Source organism: Mustela erminea, chromosome 17 (assembly GCF_009829155.1).
Source record: "Mustela erminea isolate mMusErm1 chromosome 17, mMusErm1.Pri, whole genome shotgun sequence".
Taxonomy (NCBI): Eukaryota; Metazoa; Chordata; class Mammalia; order Carnivora; family Mustelidae; genus Mustela; species Mustela erminea.
In genome coordinates, this window is record NC_045630.1 from 38,525,750 (window position 1) to 38,544,847 (window position 19,098).

Sequence of the window (19,098 nt, forward strand, 5' to 3'; positions counted from 1 at the left end):
TCTCTGCCTGCTTGTGATCTGTCAAATAAATAAATAAAATCTTAAAAAAGAAAAAAAAAAGGATGACTTCATCAGATGGACAAGTAGGAAAAAACCTTTGAGACAGAGAGAGAGAATTGGTGTGTCCAAGCACTGGGAGGTTGGAGTGTATGGCGGGTTTGAGAAGAAGACAATGATCTGATACGACTGGCATAGAGAGTGCTGATAGAATTGTGAGGAGATGTGAAACCAGAAGTATTACCAAAGTTTTTAGTTGTCAAAAATGAAGACTTTTCACTTTGTCCAGATCCAGTTGGGAGCAATTTCAGAATTTTATGGGCCATGCTTTTCGCATTTCTTGAGCTCCTTGTTTTCAGTGACCTGCTCCACTATCCCCCTACAGCCATACCCTGATGCAGTCTCAAGTTGGACCCTCTCATCCTTCCAAACCCTTTCCCACCGAGGTTCCCACATTCTGAACTTCCAGTGTCCTTGTTTCTGTTGAATGTTTACCTCATCTTTCGCAGAGTATCAACCACCTGGCTTCTCCACACTCATACCGTCCAAAGCGCCTTCTCTATCTTGCTGTTTCCTTAGGAGCCTGGGCTTTGTGGAGAGCTATTCTACTGATGGGCCTGTATTGTTTTCTGAGCCTTCTTGTTCTTGACCTGCAGTTATCTCCTTGCAGATTTGCAGTTCTGGGGGAGCCCCTCATTGTCTACTCTTTTCTCCTAATTTAAAGTCAGTTGAGCTACCTCAAATATTTACTACCAAAATAGTAGGCTATATATTTACTGTTGCTCATTAGCTGCGTCTATGTCCATTGTAGCCCTTTAAAAAAAAATCATATTTAGTATAGTGGCTCCTCCAAATCTGTCCAGTATGCCATCTCTATTTGTTTTCTTGGAATTGGAATCTTTTCCAAATTCCCTTTAAGAAATATGTTTGCTTCCAAAGACTTTTCAGAAATTTTTTTTTATCCTGTCTACCCTGAGGAATTGAAGAAGGAATAGGAAAGAACAAATAGATTATACCTATATCTATACCTATAATACCTATATACCTATATATCTATAATACCTATACCTATACCTATAATACCTATATACCTAATACATTATAGATTATAGGTAGTACCTACCATTCATTGAGCATTTACTATAATCCAACCTTGGTGTTAGCAATGGCAGAGCAGAGCTTCGTCCTAAGTGGTCTGTCTACAAAATCCATGTTCTTTCTACTCTTCCATGATGAATGGCAAAGGAAAAGGGGAGAAAGGAAAATAATAATAGCAGGTACAGTTTTTATAATTTCCTAACTCAGCATGACACAAAAAGTATTTGCTGGACTCATTTGCAAAAGTATTTGTCTGCCTTGCATGCTTTAATTAGCATTCTCTATAAAACTATTTAATTTCCATCTACCCAGATCCTGCATAGTTTTCTCTGCTCTACCATTCTGTACTATGGTGGCTTGGAAATTATGTGTGTCCTGATGTCTTTCCAGATTTCTATAAGGAAGTGGAGACAACTTCTCTCCTGGGACCCCAACACTTATCTGGCGTAGTATCAAATTCCCAACTTACCGAGGGTGAGGATGAAGAGTCTGGGACTTCTGTTCCTCCTTCATTTTTGCTACATCTTTAACTTTCTGTTTGTCTCTCACCTGAGGTGGGCCAAAACCTAAACAGTTCTGCTCATTTGAATATTCTACTCCAATCTTTCCTGTCTCGGTCTGTGTATCAATCAGGTTTTGGTCAGAAAAAAAAAAGAACTCAGTCTATGTATATCATTTATAGAAAGCTTAAATGGTAATTAAGGGCTTATACACAGAAAGGCTCCATAATTTGTGGGTTCTGCTGAAAAATAAAAAATGTGGGGTCCGTTGTTCAAAAATTATTAAGAATTTGAAGATGGTGACAGAAATACAAATCAAGCAGGAGTCTGGGGTGCCTGGGTGGCTCAGTGGGTTAAAGCCTCTGCCTTTGGCTCAGGTCATGATCTCAGGGTCCTGGGATTGAGCCCCGCACTGCATCAGGCTCTCTGCTCAGCAGGGAGCCTGCTTCCTCCTCTCTCTCTCTCTGCCTGCCTCTCTGCCTACTTGTGATGTCTGTCAAGTAAATAAAAAAATCTTAAAAAAAAAAAAAAATCAAGCAGGAGTCTGTTGGGCTTGAATTCTGACCTCTCCCAACACACAAATTCCTCTATTGAAGTTCTAAACCCTATGTCAAAGTACCTCAGACTGTGACCTTATTTGAAAATATGACCCTTCAATTGCACTACTGGGTATTTATCCCAAAGGTACAGATGTGGTGAAAAGAAGGGCCATCTGTACCCCAATGTTTATAGCAGCAATGGCCATGGTCACCAAACTGTGGAAAGAACCAAGATGCCCTTCAACGGACGAATGGGTAAGAAAGATGTGGTCCATATACACTATGGAGTATTATGCCTCCATCAGAAAGGATAAATACCCAACTTTTGTAGCAACATGGACGGGACTGGAAGAGATTATGCTGAGTGAATTAAGTTAAGCAGAGAGTCAATTATCATATGGTTTCACTTATTTGTGGAGCATAACAAATAGCATGGAGGACATGGGAGATGGAGAGGAGAAGGGAGTTGAGGCAAATTGGAAGGGGAGGTGAACCATGAGAGACTATGGACTCTAGAAAACAACCTGAGGGTCTTGAAGGGGCAGGGGATGGGAGGTTGGGGGAACCAGGTGGTGGGTATTAGGGAGGGCACGTATTGCATGGAGCACTGGGTGTGGTGCAAAAACAATGAATACTGTTATGCTGAAATGAAATAAAAATAAAAATTTTTAGGGGCACCTGGGTGGCTCAGTGGGTTAAGCCTCTGCCTTCGGCTCAGGTCATGATCCCAGGGTCCTGGGACCGAGCCCCGCATTGGGCTCTCTGCTCAGTGGGGAGCCTGCTTCCCTTCCTCTCTCTCTGCCTGCCTCTCTGCCTACTTGTGATCTCTGTCTGTCAAATAAATAAATAAAATCTTAAAAAAAAATAAAATAAAAATAAAAAAATAAAAATTTAAAAAAAATAAAAAAACCAAAGTTGTTGCAGATATTAGTTAATATTTGGCTGTGAGAAAATTTCTGAACTTCTTTCAACAGTTAATGCAAATTGAGTAGTTCAGAGTGAAATTATCTTGGACTATCAGGAATTAATGATCTGACACCTTAGGTCCCTATTTTTATGTAGGGATGCCTTTGTGGATATTAGCATAGTATTCGTTATAATGAGTTACCAAGCTAATGACGTCTGTGGATTTTTCTTTTCCTGTCCTATACTTTCTTCTTTTGGTGCAGAGTTCTTCTTGTCCTGTGTGGTTTGTTTCCCCCTCCCACACACACTTTCTATTTTTTTATGTTTCATACTATTAACTATTAATGAATTCCAACAGATTGGTTTGGTTCCTGGGTGGATTTTTGTGAAAGAACTGTACAATTATGAATTTTCTGTTTCTTAGACAATCAACCACAGAAATACTACTCACTGTGACTCTATTCAATTCCTGTTACCACATACAGTTACAGTAACATGGTGCTGTACTTACTAACACTTGGCATAAGGTGAATGTTTCCAGATAGAATGGGCCTCACAGTTCAGGTATGGTTTTGAAGGTTGAATAATTGTATATTCAGTAGATGTAAGCATGTGATTGACAGCAAGTATCCAAATGAAAAACGAAAAACATAGTTAGTTATCCATATGTTTTATGTATGAAGCCAGCATCTGGAAACACAAACACATCTGGATAACTGACTGTATTTCACCACATTTCATCTGGCTACTTTTGCATCATGCAGACATTGACCCAATAATTTTTGTCTATATCAGCAGTAGTGATAAGATGCAATAAAAATAGTATCATTAAATAATATCAAGATAATGCAAATAAATCACCCCAAAGTAACCAGCTGAGTTGAAACTGTATCTAAACTACTCAAGCCCATTCTTATTTGTACATCAGGATCACTTTAAAGCTAACGTAGTTGAGCTGCAACATATAAGTGGAGCTTCAGAATTTAAAATAATGGTTTAAAATGTATTTCTTAAGCACTAGGAAGTAATCTGGGTGTATATCAGATGGCTATATGAATTTTATTTGAGTTACAAGATAAAATTTAGAAAAGCTTTAACAAGTTCTAAACCACTGATTTGGCTTGATATATTACTACTTTCCAGCAAATATAGATGACTAAACTACCAAAGGACATAGTCCAATATCACATAGGCAAAGGCACTCTGGACAACTGGATTGACAATATGTATGTAGTGGGGAATTGTACCTAGGGAGTATGTAGTGATAGGAATTGCACAAAGATAGCTATTGACGAGTATGGGACACAGGCAAGAATACGTGTGAAATCATCATGCTTTGAGCCTACATATGGCAGGTACTGAGTAAGTGCCAGTTGCCCGCTGCTCAGAGAGCATTACGGGAACCCACAATGACCACACATTCTTGGGTGGGCATAGTTCATTCTGCTTAAAGTTAGGATTGATCATTGTCATTTCAGGTAATTTTGTGCCTTATAATTACTGAAGGCTAACCCCTTACCATATGAGTTGCTATATATGTTGAAAAAAATAATTATAAGAAAACATATTTTAAAGAACTTATTTTTATCTCACATTCTTGGAAAATAGAGATATCTATTGTCATTTATTTTGCATGGCAGAAATAGAGATACTAAATTACTGCTGAAAAGCCATTTCAGAGAGAGTAAGAATGAGAATGTAGGTCTTCTACTGGTCAGTTCAGTGTTCCTTCTCTTGACATTAGTAATGCCAAATACAACAGATATGATTGATCTCATTCCTAGACTGGGTGAGAAGTGGCCAGGCCTCCCACAGCAAGCCATTTACCTTGCAACAAATACTACTGTTCCACAGCTTCCTATTCTTATCGATGTAAAATTTAATTTTTAAGTTTTTTTCTTCCTAAAAAAAAGCAACCAAATTTAATACGCTGGCATCCCTTTCAACTTAGGTATTTATAGAATCTAGTTGTAAATGGTCAGCAATGTTAGAATATTCAACCACTTTTTTGGTCAGGAAATGTGGCACATAATCAAACTATTAATAACTTCTGAGTCATTTGAAAATCCTCCAATATCATTTTAATAAATAATTTATTATCCTGAGTTACAGGCATAGAAATAAAGATATGTAAAAATAGATACTCTCCATTTTGCATCTTTTAAAACATATGCAAATTTGACTATTGTCTATCAAATATTATTTTGACAGATTCGGTAGGGTAGTTTATCTCCATGTGACTACTTTTGTAAATCTTAGACTTCTTTCCTTACTAAATAATTTTCACTTACTATTTTGAGGGAAATAAATACATATATTTTAATGTAACATTACCTTAAAATGAAGTAGCTTCTAATAATGCCATTGATTATATTAAGTTCAAATCAGAAACTGATTTCCTAATTGAAAATAGTATTTTACAACACTACAGAAAATTTAAATTAAAAAAAAAAGCCTCTGCAGAAGGAGCACTTAAGGAATTAATTGCACATTGTATTTGTACAATAAATGTTGAAAGAACAAGTATTGTTTTTTCTTCTTCTAATAACATTTAGTATGTTTCGCCTACTATCATAAGCACTTTAGAACACATTGTAATTGGGAGGTAATTACAAGTATTGGTCCCATTTTTCAGGTGCAGAAACCGAGATACGGAAAGGTTAAGAATAGTTCAAGGTCACACGGCTAATAAGTGGCTGTGCCGAGATTCCCAACTCAGCTTTTTGACTTTGGAGTCTGAGCTCTTACCCACTTCTTTACATGATGCCGAACTAACTGTTTAAAAATAATTTGAAAACACTGACCAGTCCCTTTTAAGCTTCCAACAAAAGTACAGTTAACAGAAACGTTGTTCTAAAAATGACTTATTTGAACAGACTAAAGAGCCACAAGCTGTTGTATGCAACAGTTCTTTGTAAGTAACAGCTGCTGTGCATTGTGCAACTTCCCACAAGTGTGCCAGGAAGTTAATATCAATTACAATTAAGGAGGAAAATTATTTTGGGTAACATAACATTTGACAAGTGCTCTGGTAAATAAAGCACTGGCAAAGAGCTAAAATATGAATGCTGCACTAAAACTTTTCCTTTTATCTGTGCTGACTCTCTTAAAAGGTGTGAACTGTGAAATGGAATTTGATGAATGTCTGTCCCAGCCCTGCCGAAACGGTGCAACTTGTCGGGATGCTCTGGGGACCTATTTCTGTGACTGTCCCCCTGGATTCGTAGGTGAACACTGTGAACTCAATACTGATGAATGTGCCAGTCAGCCGTGCCTCCATGGCGGGCTGTGCGTAGATGGGCACAGCAGGTACGTTCTCTCCTGTTTGGGTGATTGGCTTAGAGAGAACTCGTGGACCGACAGTTATTACCCCACTCTGGGGAGTTTGGAGAGCTCATGTCCTTAGCAGAAAATGTTCATATTGCTTTACCCTTTAAGGGACAACAAGTAGTAACATTCAGGTTTTACTTTAAAAATGCATCCTTTGGAGGACATTTGTCCCAAGAGTGAGGATTTTCCGAGTCACTCTCATAATCGTTTAGAACTTTTATGATACAGAAAAATGCCAGTTTTTAAATTCCATGAACTAAACCTGTTGTAGATAGGGAAGGTGCAAAAACAAAGCTAGAGATCATTCTGTAAGTAAATATTAGGTTGTATTTATGTAATAACAAGCATATAAATCAAGCAGTGAAATAGAAATTCTTCAGGAATTTTATATAAAAACACTGTTGGAAAAGGCAGTGGTATTAAATTGATTATATCTTGAATTTTCAGGTTTTCGGGGTGTTGGGTGAATACTGTTGAAAGAGTAGAATGGCGAGAAGTAGCCATGTGATTCTGCTCCAAAGCAGATTCTATCATTGGCTTTTCAGTAAAATAAATAAACAAACAAATAACACCTTAATATGATACATATAATAAATTTAGGTAATGGTAGTTGAATTGGTATAAAATATTTTAGAGAACTTTCTGATACCTAATTTTTTTTAATAGGCTCCACATCCAGCATGGAGCCCAGCATGGGGTTAGAACTCACGACCCTGAGATCATGACCTGAGCTGAGATCAAGAGTCGGAGGCTTAACCAACTGAGCCACCCAGGCACCCCTGATACCTATTTTAACACAAATATTGAGTTATCAAATGCATAACAATTTGAACAGCATTAGTACCTAATGTCTTATTGGGTCCTTCAACAGCTCACGGGAAGGCAAGGTGAGCATTAATAGTCTCCCATTACATCAAGGTGTCTAAAGTTCAGGGAAGTTAGGTGACTCCCACAAGTTCACACAGTTAATTGTCTGCAAAGGAAGGACTAGAATCCAATTCTCCTTTATTTAAAAAGATAGAATTTATCCCAAATCTGAGTTTCAAAGAGAGTCAGACTCAAAAGGGGAAAGGGCACATGTATTTCAACTATCAGCAAAATGATACAGTTTTAAATAGAACAATGCGGGGTGCCTGGGTGGCATACTTGGTTAAATGACCTAACTCTTTGTTTAGGCTCAGGTCATGATCTCAGGGTCATGGGGACTGAGCCCGAGTGGGGTCTGCTTAAGATTCTCTCTCTTCTTCTGCCTTTCCTCCTTCCCCCTCCCAAATAAATAAATAAATCTTTTTAAAAAAATAAATAGAACAATGTAGATGTATATTTCTTTTGTAAACTGTAAAGCCTAACTTCTAATCACATTCCACATCTTGCCGCTGACTTTCAGTTTTACCCAAATCATCCTCCACATTCCTGAAGGCAGGTTACTGACCACAGGCAGACACACCAGAATGCAAGTTTCCATACATGCAGTCCAGAGGAAGAGCAGGAGCTCCTTCCATCCATGCTTTGCTGTCTCCACAAAGCATCAGACAGAAAACACACAAAGCTTTTGCTTCCTATGGAAATGCAAGCAGAACAAGGCTGACTCCTGCTACCTTTCATTTCTTCAACTCATGTGCCATGAATAATTTTTTCATTTTATGCTTATTTCTCTTACTACCTAAATTTTGAGAAGATAACCCCAAGGTCAACAAGTACAACTTGATTTTCATTTCCCACAACAAGAAAGTACCACATTTGCTATGAGGTTAATGGGAAAGTCAGAAACTACACACACACACACACACACACACACACACACACACACACACACAGAAAATAGGTTCTGGCAGACCAAAAGAATGTGCCAGTAGAGACTCTAATTCTAGGAATTGAGATCCACTAGTCAGCCTAAGTACATGGCTCTTGTCTCTAATGTTTTGTATATAGTAGATTTTTGGTAAATGTTTTTAATTAGTAAGAGGATTTATCACTAGTAATATATACAAAATTTATAGTAATTTATTACATTTGCTAATATTTCAATTTCCTTTGTGAAATCTTAGTCTCTGTATTTGATGGTAAATATACGGACAAACCATAACGGACAGGACTCCAACTCTTTATATATTCATAGGCGTTCTTTCCTCCAGACCTTCATTTTATCTAAGTTGAGTGTGCAAGCCCATCTTTTTACAGTACTAAGTCTGTGAGGAGATCCCATCTAAATTAAAAGACTCCTCTTGATAAAGTCAACAAGTTTCTCCATCAGATTTGTGTTCTGAATCTGTCAGATAATCTCACTCAACCAATGAATGGTTAGAAATAGCAAGACTCAAATATTTCTGTAATGTAAAAATAAGAGAACATAAGTCACAGTTCATATAATGAGGGCTTTTCCTGTTTTTTAAATAATTTATTGTTTCATTTTTCATAAGGGACCTTATTAATGGGCTATATATATAAAAGAATGACACAGTGGTATAAATCATTCTCTCTTGCCTTCATAAATATTAACAACTTTATTTAGTCCTACTTAGTAGTAATTCAGTATTTTTCTGATGCTTCAGATACTGTGTTTATTCTTTTTATGCACATTTAATTATCACAATAACCCTTGACATAGGTATTATTATCTTCAATTTATGGGTGAGAAAACTGAAGTAAATCATCATGGTTTCCCAATCATTTTGCAGGAAGCCATACTATAAATTTAAAAAGATAATAAGATATTAGTATGGAAATACATAATGTTTTCAGGCTTATAGAGATGATTCCCTAGAGTTCTTGCTGTAAGTATTAAAACCATGCCTTGGATCTCAGATGGTCAGGGGAAGAGACAGAATAAAGATATTTGATCTCGATATGACCAAGAGTTGATGTGAAAATTTCGTTTTACTCTCCAGCTATAGCTGTAACTGCACGGGTAGTGGATTCACAGGGACACACTGTGAGACCCTGATGCCTCTGTGTTGGTCAAAACCCTGTCATAATAACGCTACATGTGAGGACAGTGCTGGCAATTACACTTGTCACTGCTGGCCTGGTAAGTGGCAAATATCTTCCTTTTTGGGGGGGGGGCTTAGAATAGAAACAAATCACTTATAGCAAACACGAAACTAAAAATTCTTATTGTTAAAAGTATAAAACCAACTCTTTCTTCTACTTACCATTGTTTAATTTAATTGTATTCTTCATTGTTCACACATACCTATTGCTACACTATGCATTGTCTAAAGTAGGTTACCAAGCTGCCCAATCATCAGAACTTTCTAGAAAAAATGGAGAGGAAAAAATCAATAGAAGAGTCAATTTCAGCATGGTCTTCATGGAGAAAAATTCACTTGAAGATGCTTCCTTTTCTTCCAAGATGTTTTCCATAATACCTAGAATATATGGAAATTCATGAAACAGTATTAAAATCCTAGGAGATTATATTATAATTCATGGAGTCAGTCAACATAATTATGATGGTCCCCATAGAGGATATAGAATATCCCAGAAATGGGTATATTCTCCTAGGCATTTATAATATAAGTGAGATTACAAGTTTAATATACATAAACCACAACTAAAAATTACACATAAGGGGTAATTAAGCTGAGTGTAGAGGTGATAACAGAATCAGTAGAAAACATTATATAACACTCAAGTCAACAAGTCATCTTTAAATATTGATGTTAATGTTGGAAAAAAAAACCTGCTTGACATATTTTTAAACTAATTCTCATTTTGATTTCATTGATAAAAATAAAAGAGTATATCTCCTCTTTCTTGATCCTCTAGTAAAAAATGATAAACTTATGATGATATCAAAGTTTAAAGCTTACCAAGCATCTATCCATTTCTCGCTTTCATTTTACTGTCTAAAGAAAAAATAATCCTGTGGTTGGGGAGGAAACATGGAGATTGAGGTCAATCCAGTTGTTAGTAGCTTCCCATTGAAAGGCATCTCATTGTCTAAGGGACATTTAGCATGCTTTGGCTGCATATATTTTGTAGGTGAAAAACAAATGTGAGGGGCACCTGGGTGGCTCAATGGGTTAAAGCCTCTGCCTTCGGCTCAAGTCATGATCCCAGGTTCTTGGGATCGAGCCCCACACGGGGCTCTCTGCTCAGCGGGGAGCCTGCTTCCCCCTCTCTCTCTGCTTGCCTCTCTGCCTACTTGTGATCTCTGTCAAATAAATAAATCTTTTAAAAAAAACGTGAAAGTGTAAAAGGCAGCTCTGAATTCTGTGGCTCAGGAGTCTTTAGAAGTCATGTGTCTACCCACTTCCAGATAATGAATAGGGCCTGTTTCTTGCCCTTTGGTCAATGGTTTAATTTAAATACTGAAAATAATCCAAAATGTGTTTTTCACTTTCTTGTGATCAATCAACACCCAGCATTCAATTAACACTCTGTACAAGATTCTATCTGGATATGGGTAGAGTAGACAATTTGGGAATAGAACAAATCTATCCCCTATAAACTGAGTGAACTAAGGTGGTTACCTCTCAATTCTTAAGTTCCTTATCTGCAAATGAGGGGTGAAAAAATGACTTGTATTATTACGAAGAATAAAATTATGAAAATAGGGCCTGGAACTCAAAAAAAGCAACTGTTATTATGTACCGGGTTCTACAACAAGAGGTAGGAATTACATATGAGAATGGTTTCTGTTCTTTAGAGGGTTTGTAATGAAGTCAGGCAATTAAGAAGGCCTATCTTAAAAAAAAAAAAGAGAGAGAGAGAAATCAATATGGGATCTGTTCATTCATGGATTCAATCATTTAAGCCATAGGGATTGCAGTACCATTTATATGTATCAGGGGTCTGGGAATCAAAAAGACATGGTCCCATCTTCCAAAGAATTTAAATTCTAGTAGACAGAGTTAAAAAAAATGTGCATAGTACAATTTTTGGTACAGTAAAAGGTTATGATAGATTCCATAATAGGGAATAAGGGGAGAAGAAGTACAGAGATGGTCTGATTCAGTAGGCACCATTTTAGAAAATTTGAAAGATCACGAAGCATATCCCAGAAATGTACTCACTAACTGTGTGACTTTGGAGAAGTTACTTTATTGCTCTGAACCTTGGTTTCCTCATCTATAAAGCAAAGATGATAATAATATTCACTTTGTAGAATTACTTTAGAAAGAGATCCAGTAATATATATAAAGTTCCTACATCAGCCTAGACCATAGTAAGCACCCAATAAATGTTAACTAGGTACCAAAATTAAAAGACCCTGTGGCTGGCACATAGTAGCTCATAATTGATTTAAGGAAAGAAGAGAGGAAGGGAAAGGAAGATGGAGAAAGGGCTATAGGCACACATGGAAAAGAGCATATCCAGTTGTAGAACTTTGAGTGATTGTTCCAAAATGCTGGACAACATAGCACTGGTGGTAGAGAGTTGAGCTTGGGGAACAAGACAAGACTCAAGCCAGATCACAATGCTGCTTGTCTGCCCGGAACACTATGGGACAGAGAGGTAGCATCATAATCCGGCCTGCAGATTTAGTAATAGCTTTCTGGAAGAGAGTGAGAGTGAGTGGAAGATGATTGAGAGAAATAAAACAAAAGGCACCGATCCTAGTAAACAAGAACAACAAAAATTTTCTTCAGTAGTTTAAACAAGAGATAAGGCTATTTTCCAGAACTATGACTACAGGGTTAAGGATGGGGATGAGGGAATGGACAGCCATGAGACTCTTGAGGAGGCAGCTATGATGTGGGAATTAAGGAAGGGGCATAGCCCAAGGGCAGTTCTGCTTGAATTTCTTTCTTGGGTTACTGGATGATGGTGATTTTGCCTAGATAGAAAATTTCAGAATGTCTTTGTATCCTATTCTTACTGTGATATATAAAGAGAAGATTTAATGCTTCAGACTACCCTGTATCTAAGAAAAAGAGACCATTCCTTTGGATTACAAGGCCACCACAACTGAAGGCAATGTTAAGAATCCACCACTGGGGTCCTCACTTCAAAAGTAATTAATTACAAGAAGTATCAGTCATCTTAAATGCTTATCTTAAATTTTTTCTTGTTACCCAGGTAAGATTGGATTTGTTTAAAAAAAGAAAAACATAAGAACCCTGGGGACTTGACTCAATATCATATTGTTCCTTTATACAAAGTTTTGTAGAAAAACTTATTAAAACTATTGAATATAGCCTTCACTGAAGGAGTCTATTTATATACATGGTTAAAGGGAGCTGCAAACAAAATTCCCACAGGGCCCCAGTGGTGGGGACAGGACTGGGAAGACCATAAATCAGAACCTTCCTAATGTTCACTATAGGAATAGGATCATGCATGAGTCAGAAAGTAAGAAAGGATTTATGAAGGTTTTAAATTACTTCATAACCTGGCCTGGGTATGAGACTTGAGACTTAAACTAAGAAGAAAATTGAAAATAGCTGGAGCTTTCTTCAATAAGTTCAGTGTGGCACAAGGAATACCACTTTATAAAAACTTATGAAAAAAGTGGGTTTAAGGGATGCCTGAGTGGCTCAGTGGGTTAAAGCCTCTACCTTCAGCTCAGGTCATGATCTCGGGTCCTGGGATCAAGCCCCGCATCAGGCTCTCTGCTCTGCAGGGAGCCTGCTTCCTTTCCTCTCTCTCTGCCTGCCTCTCTGCCTACTTGTGATCCCTGTCTGTCAAATAAATAAATAAAATCTTAAAAGAAGAGAGAGAGAGAGAGAACTTTGGAACCAAGAACGAAGAACCATTAACTAGGGTTCTTGGTAGGGGGAGGGTCACCACAAAGGATTGTGGGATTTGGTCTGAATGTGCTTTTAATTTCCTTTTTCATCTGGAAGTTTCTTCTTCAAATAGTTGAGAAAGACCTCAAGGGTCATATGTGACAAAGGTATTATACTGTTGAGCAACAGAGTTTGTGTTGTGGTTATGATTTGACAAATGACCCCATTCAGGCTTTTATTTAAATTACAAAATGAGTCATCATATCATGTCCTCATTATTTACTTATCAATAGTCAATTCTCCAATTTACTTGCGAAACTAGAATTGTAATCTAAAGTGTTGATTATTACTCTTTGACTCTCATTCAGTCATTGATTGAAAGTCTACTATTTATGCATTGCTTGGTATTAAAATGGTGAATAAATAAAAAATAGTCCTTGCTTTTTTGGAGCTTAAGGTCTATTGACCTTACATAAAACATATGCATATATAAAACATATACATAAAACTATACATAAAAACAATAACAACTATATTGTCTATACATAAAAACAATAACAAAAATAATAAATTATTGTATGAGTGATGAAAGAAATAACTGGGTGATATGAGAGAAAACAAAGGGATTTTACTTTTTCATGAGAAAAAGCCACTCTAAGATAGTCATACAGGATTAAGTCTCAAAACTGAGACTTAGTCAACCACAGTCTTGGACGAGCATTTTCTAGGCGAGGAAACCCTGTCATAAAGGCCCCAGGGAACAAACATTCTAGGGAAAGAATGTAGAGATGGAAATGGGGCCAGATAATAAAGGGCATTTCAGGTTAAGGATTTTGCATTTTATTTTGTATGAAAGCAGAAGCCACTGAATGATTTTAAAGTAAAGAAATACCGTGATCAGATTTATAGGTTTTATAATTTTGGATTGTAAATTTCATTTTAAAAACATATTTCTCAGCAGAGTTAAGTGACAGTGCAAAGATCTTTAGTTAACTGTGAAGTCACTTGTATTATAAGTCAAATTATGTTCTTTAAGAACTTCATATTTCAGCTTATGTATGTATCATGCTATGTAAATCATCTTATAAATCAATCAGAAAGACAGTCTAATGGGAAAAACAGGAAACTGATATGAAATGAGTTTTAAAAATCCAAAAGCATGTTAAATTCAATAGTAACTGGGGAAAATGTAAACCCAAACATTAATGAAATTCAACTTTTTAAAAATCCAACTAACAGGTAAAACATTGTACTAGCAATACAATAGTATTATTGTATATATACAATAGTATTATTGTATATATATGTATATATAGTAATATTGTATATTGTATATGTAATAGCAATTTTTGGCAAGTTTGGAACTATATGCATCTTCATCCAGTGCTAGTAAGTATATAGATGGTACAACTACTCCAGAGGTGTTTATCAGTGTCTATTAAAATAAAAAATGTACATAATCTATAACTCAGAAATTCCATCCTACGTAAAGACCCCAATGTTATACCCAGACATTTACAGAAACATGCATATATAATTAAACTATGGTTAAACTATGGTATTTCCATGTTACAGAATACTTGGAATAGTTGACAATTATGAGTTAGATCTATATTACTAACATGGATAGATTGTGCAAGGGAGTGAAAAAAGTAAGTTACAGAAGGATGTGTACAGTGCGATTCCAGTTATGTTAATATGCACACAATAAGACTATATTTATGAGTATATATAGTTTTTTTAAAAACAAGGTGCACGTGTATGTAAAGCCAAATAAATAGTTCTGGCATGGACTGTCTTTTATATTTAATGTTTATATTTTTTATAAAGTACTAAATGTTTTGTTTTTATTCTTATCCTTAATAAAATGACCCAGCTAAATCCATTTAAATACAAAATAATTTTTTATTCTGTCTAACAGTGTGAAGAAGTAATCATTTGCCTTTGCTTTGAGTTCTAAGAAAAGAATTTAGGGCTGGCTATGTAGTTTCTACTAACTTTTTGGCTATTTTCTTTTTCTTTTTTTCCTTTTGGCTATTTTTTTTAAAAACATTATTTTCTTGCTAAAAATTCAATTGGAGTATCTGAGGAAATGGAGTCTTTAAAATAATCAGGAAATCGAAGTTATCCTGAAGTCCCATTTTATCTTATTAATCAAATATTTTTAAAAAATATTGGTCAGGGGTCAGCTGGGTGGCTCAGTGGGTTAAGCCTCTGCCTTCGGCTGGGGTCATGATCTCAGGGTTCTGGGATCGAGCCCCGCATCAGGCTCTCTGCTCAGCGGGGAGACTGTTTCCTCCCTCTCTCTCTGCCTGCCTCTCTGCCTACTTGTGGTCGCTCTCTCTGTATAAATAAATAAATAAAATCTTAAAAAAATATATTGGTCAGTATGGTACACGTGATTCCTTTGCTACTGCTGTTGACAAGGAAAGCTTCTCTTACCAGATTCTCCTTGTTAGCTCCTTGAGGGCAACACGTGGTCTTGTTAATGGGACCAGCACAGTGGTCAGGCTCCTTTCAGGCATAAACTCTGAGGGAGGAGTTTCGACTCAGCTGCTTCTCTGAACTTTTATCCTACAGGATACACGGGTGCCCAATGTGAGACCCATATCAACGAATGCAACAGGAACCCTTGTGGGTCTGGTGGGACGTGTGTAGAGCTGTCCCCAGAGAAACAACATGGACGCCTTGCTCAGCTGCCTTCTTCATTCAGCCACCCTGAAGCCTCAGTTTATGTTTGTATCTGTCCGCCTGGACTCACAGGTGAGGGCAAAGAGGAGAGAGGACTTGACTCCTAGTACTTTATGGCAGATCATGCATTCAATCAAATGGTGTATTAGCAGTAAGATCTGTGCAGTATAAACTCTGTTGCTGTGGTGCAAAGGGTCCCCCTTGTGGGCATGAAAAATACCATGTTTCATATATCCTAATTCTTCAAATCATGAAGAAAATGCTAAAAATAAGGATAAATGAGGGAAAGGTTTTTATCCATTATGTTGGGAACTGGAACCCAACTCCAATTCTTTATTTTATAAACAGAAAATGTTGGAATTTTTATTTTATAGTGATATTAAACTTTTACGTTATTCAAATTTGCTCTAAAAAAAGTTAGTGCACTTATTTATATTTACACTGAGAAAAATCATCTAGTCTCAAGTAATCTTCCTCACTGCTTTATAGCTAAAGGTGTTCTGTATGTCAAAGTCAAGTGACTCTTATCTTTTTATACAGCATTCTTACTCTGAAACCCAGAGGAAGTTTGCGTGTATATTTTCCAATGAGCAGTTGTATTTGTGTCTGCTTCCATGTTCCGAAATATTTCAGAAGTTTGGAGATTAAAAAAAAAGAAGTTTAGAGACAGTCCCCATATTTGGTAATAAGTAGCAACTGACCTACAACTGCGTAGATACCACTGAGAAAACTAATTACAATCTACCTTTCCATCTTATTTCTTTCTCAATAGATTAATTGATATCTGAGGAAAATATTTCAATTGTTATTAAAGTTTTCTGAGAAAAGTAAATGAGAAACAAGAAAAAATAAGAGGGTGGGTGTCTGTCTCCATTTACTATTCCTTTTTGTGTTTCACTTGAGAAATTTAATCTTTTGATTCATGGCAGTGTTTGCTGTAGGAGAGAGTTTCTTATTCACCATTCTCTCTATCAGAACACATAGGAGAAAAATCTCCTGAAGGTCAGGATAAGTAGTATTTTTCCTGAACGATTTCTAGCTTGCTTTCTTTTTCCCTTAATAAAACGGCATGCAGATAAATCTTAATAAATGATAAAAAGCATGAAATAAATTCATGGAATATATCATATTTCCCAATTATGTAGGTGGCTAGAAATCTCATTGGTTAATGTGGGTTCTACAGCATTAGCTTTTTTCTGGAACATATTTATGTATTTATCTTGCCTGGGATTATTTAAATTTCCCATTTCTGTTTCTTATGGTTGCTCTTTTTTCCTTATTTTTTTCTAAGTTATTTGATATTGGTATAATGTATGTATTTTTGTCAGCTACTCTAAATTCTTCTTGAAACAAGGTAGGGGAGTTATAAATGTTTTTAAATGTTAGATTTAGGGTTATAAAGAGAAAATTATATCAAACCCACAGGCCACTGCAGATATTGCCTCATTGGACAAAAGAACATTTTTTTTTTAAAGATATTATTTATTTGACAGAGAGAGATCACAAGTAGGCAGAGAGGCAGGCAGAGAGAGAGAGAGAGAGGAGGAAGCAGGCTCCCTGCTAAGCAGAGAGCCCGATGTGGGACTCGATCCCAGGACCCTGAGATCATGACCTGAGCCGAAGGCAGCGGCTTAACCCACTGAGCCACCCAGGCGCCCCCAAAAGAACATTTTTGACCAATACATCTGCATGTCCAAACAGGAGAGGCAGTCAGATGTTCTGGGAAAGTGTGTTGGCATCAATATCTGAGGAGCTGCTAAGAATGATTATATGAGTTAAGAAGTCTTGGCTGTCCTGCATCGCTATGGCTTAATGAAATCACCCACTTTTCACAGATGTCAAATCCAAAATGGCTTCTCATGATCAGTTGTCCTCTGAATGGTGATACAGGGTCACAGGCTCTTCTCTCGCTCTTTTTCTTTTTCCATCTTCAAAAGTGGTTTCCAAGTTTATCATACTCTTCTGCAGCAGACCACTGGCGGGGGAAGGAAAATGGAGCATGGCCTCTGGAAGGTTTTTATAGGCCAATACCAAAAGTAGTGGCTATCTCTCTCTTCATATTCCATTGGTCAAATTTAGTCATATGACCACAAAGACTGAGAAATCTAGTTTTATTGTGTCGCTAAAATAGAAAAAGAGTTTTTATGAACAATGATCCCCTATGTCTTCTCATTCTCTTGACACTGTCTTTCATAAAGCAAAGGTTTTAAATTTTAATGAGGTTCAGTTTGTCAATATTTCTTTTCATGGACCATGCCTTCGGTGTTGTATCTAAAGAGTCATCAGCTTACCCAAGGTTATCTAGGTTTGCTCCCATGTTAGTTTCTAGACATTTTATAGTTTTGCATTTTACATTTAGGTCTGCAGTGAGTCCATTTTGAGTTAATTTTCATGAAGGATGTAAGGTTTGTGTGAAAATTCATTTTTCTGCATGTAGATATCCACTTGTTTCACCAAGTACTGAAAAGACTATTGCTTCACTTCTTTGTCCATGATCAGATGACTCTATTTACATGCATCTTTTTCCAGGCCATCTATTCTGTTCTAATTATCTATCTGTGTATGTTTTGCCAATACCACATGTGATTACTGTCTTAAGTCTTGAAGTTGGGTCATGTTAGTTCTCTAACTTTGTTCTCTTTCAGTATCCTGTTGCTATTCTGGGTCCTTTGCCTGTCCATATAAACTTTAGAATGAGTTTGCTGTTATCTGTGAAATTATTTGATGGGATTTTGTTTGGGATTGTATTGAATCTATAGATCAAATTGGAAAGAACGAACATCATGACAATATTCAATCTTCCTACTCATGAGCATGGGATATTTCTCCACTTACATAGTTCTTTGATATCTTTCATCAGAGATTTATAGTTTTCCTCATATAGATCTAGTATGTATGTTGTTAGATTTATACCTAAGTATTTCATTCTTGACATGCTAATATAAATGTGTTATTAATTTCTAATTCCACTTGTTCATTGCTGCTGTATAGGAAAGCAATTGACTTTTGTATATCAACTTTATCCCTTGCAACATTGCTATAATCTTTTATTAGTTCCAGGAAAGTTTTGGAGTTTTTCAGATTTTCTACGTAGACAGTCACGCTAAAAAATTGATGTTTGCATGGTATACCTTTTTCTATCCTTATACTTTCAACCTACTTGTCATTGAATTTGAAGTAAGTTTCTTAAAAACAGCATATTATTTGGTCAAGCTTTTATTTATTTATTTTTTAGTATTTTTAAAATTTTCTTTTCAGTGTTTCAGAATTCATTGTTTATGCACCACACCCCAATGCTCCATGCAATATGTGCCCTCCAGAATACCTACCACCAGGCTCACCTAACCCCTCCCATCCCTCTCC

The 19,098-nt window shown here is 36.5% G+C and overlaps 1 protein-coding gene across 2 annotated transcripts in view; it reads left to right on the forward strand.

The window, feature by feature from the left end:
* The window catches only part of CRB1 (crumbs cell polarity complex component 1), a 147,513-nt gene that overhangs the window by 14,442 nt on the left and 113,973 nt on the right, over positions 1-19,098 (forward strand). The window contains exons 2-4 of one of the 2 annotated variants that reach the window (XM_032317053.1): positions 6,154-6,349; positions 9,259-9,398; positions 15,625-15,807. In XM_032317053.1, coding sequence (XP_032172944.1) covers positions 6,154-6,349; positions 9,259-9,398; positions 15,625-15,807 — 519 coding nt within the window. The remainder of the gene's footprint in view (positions 1-6,153; positions 6,350-9,258; positions 9,399-15,624; positions 15,808-19,098) is intronic. The other variant, XM_032317054.1, reaches the window with a different exon arrangement.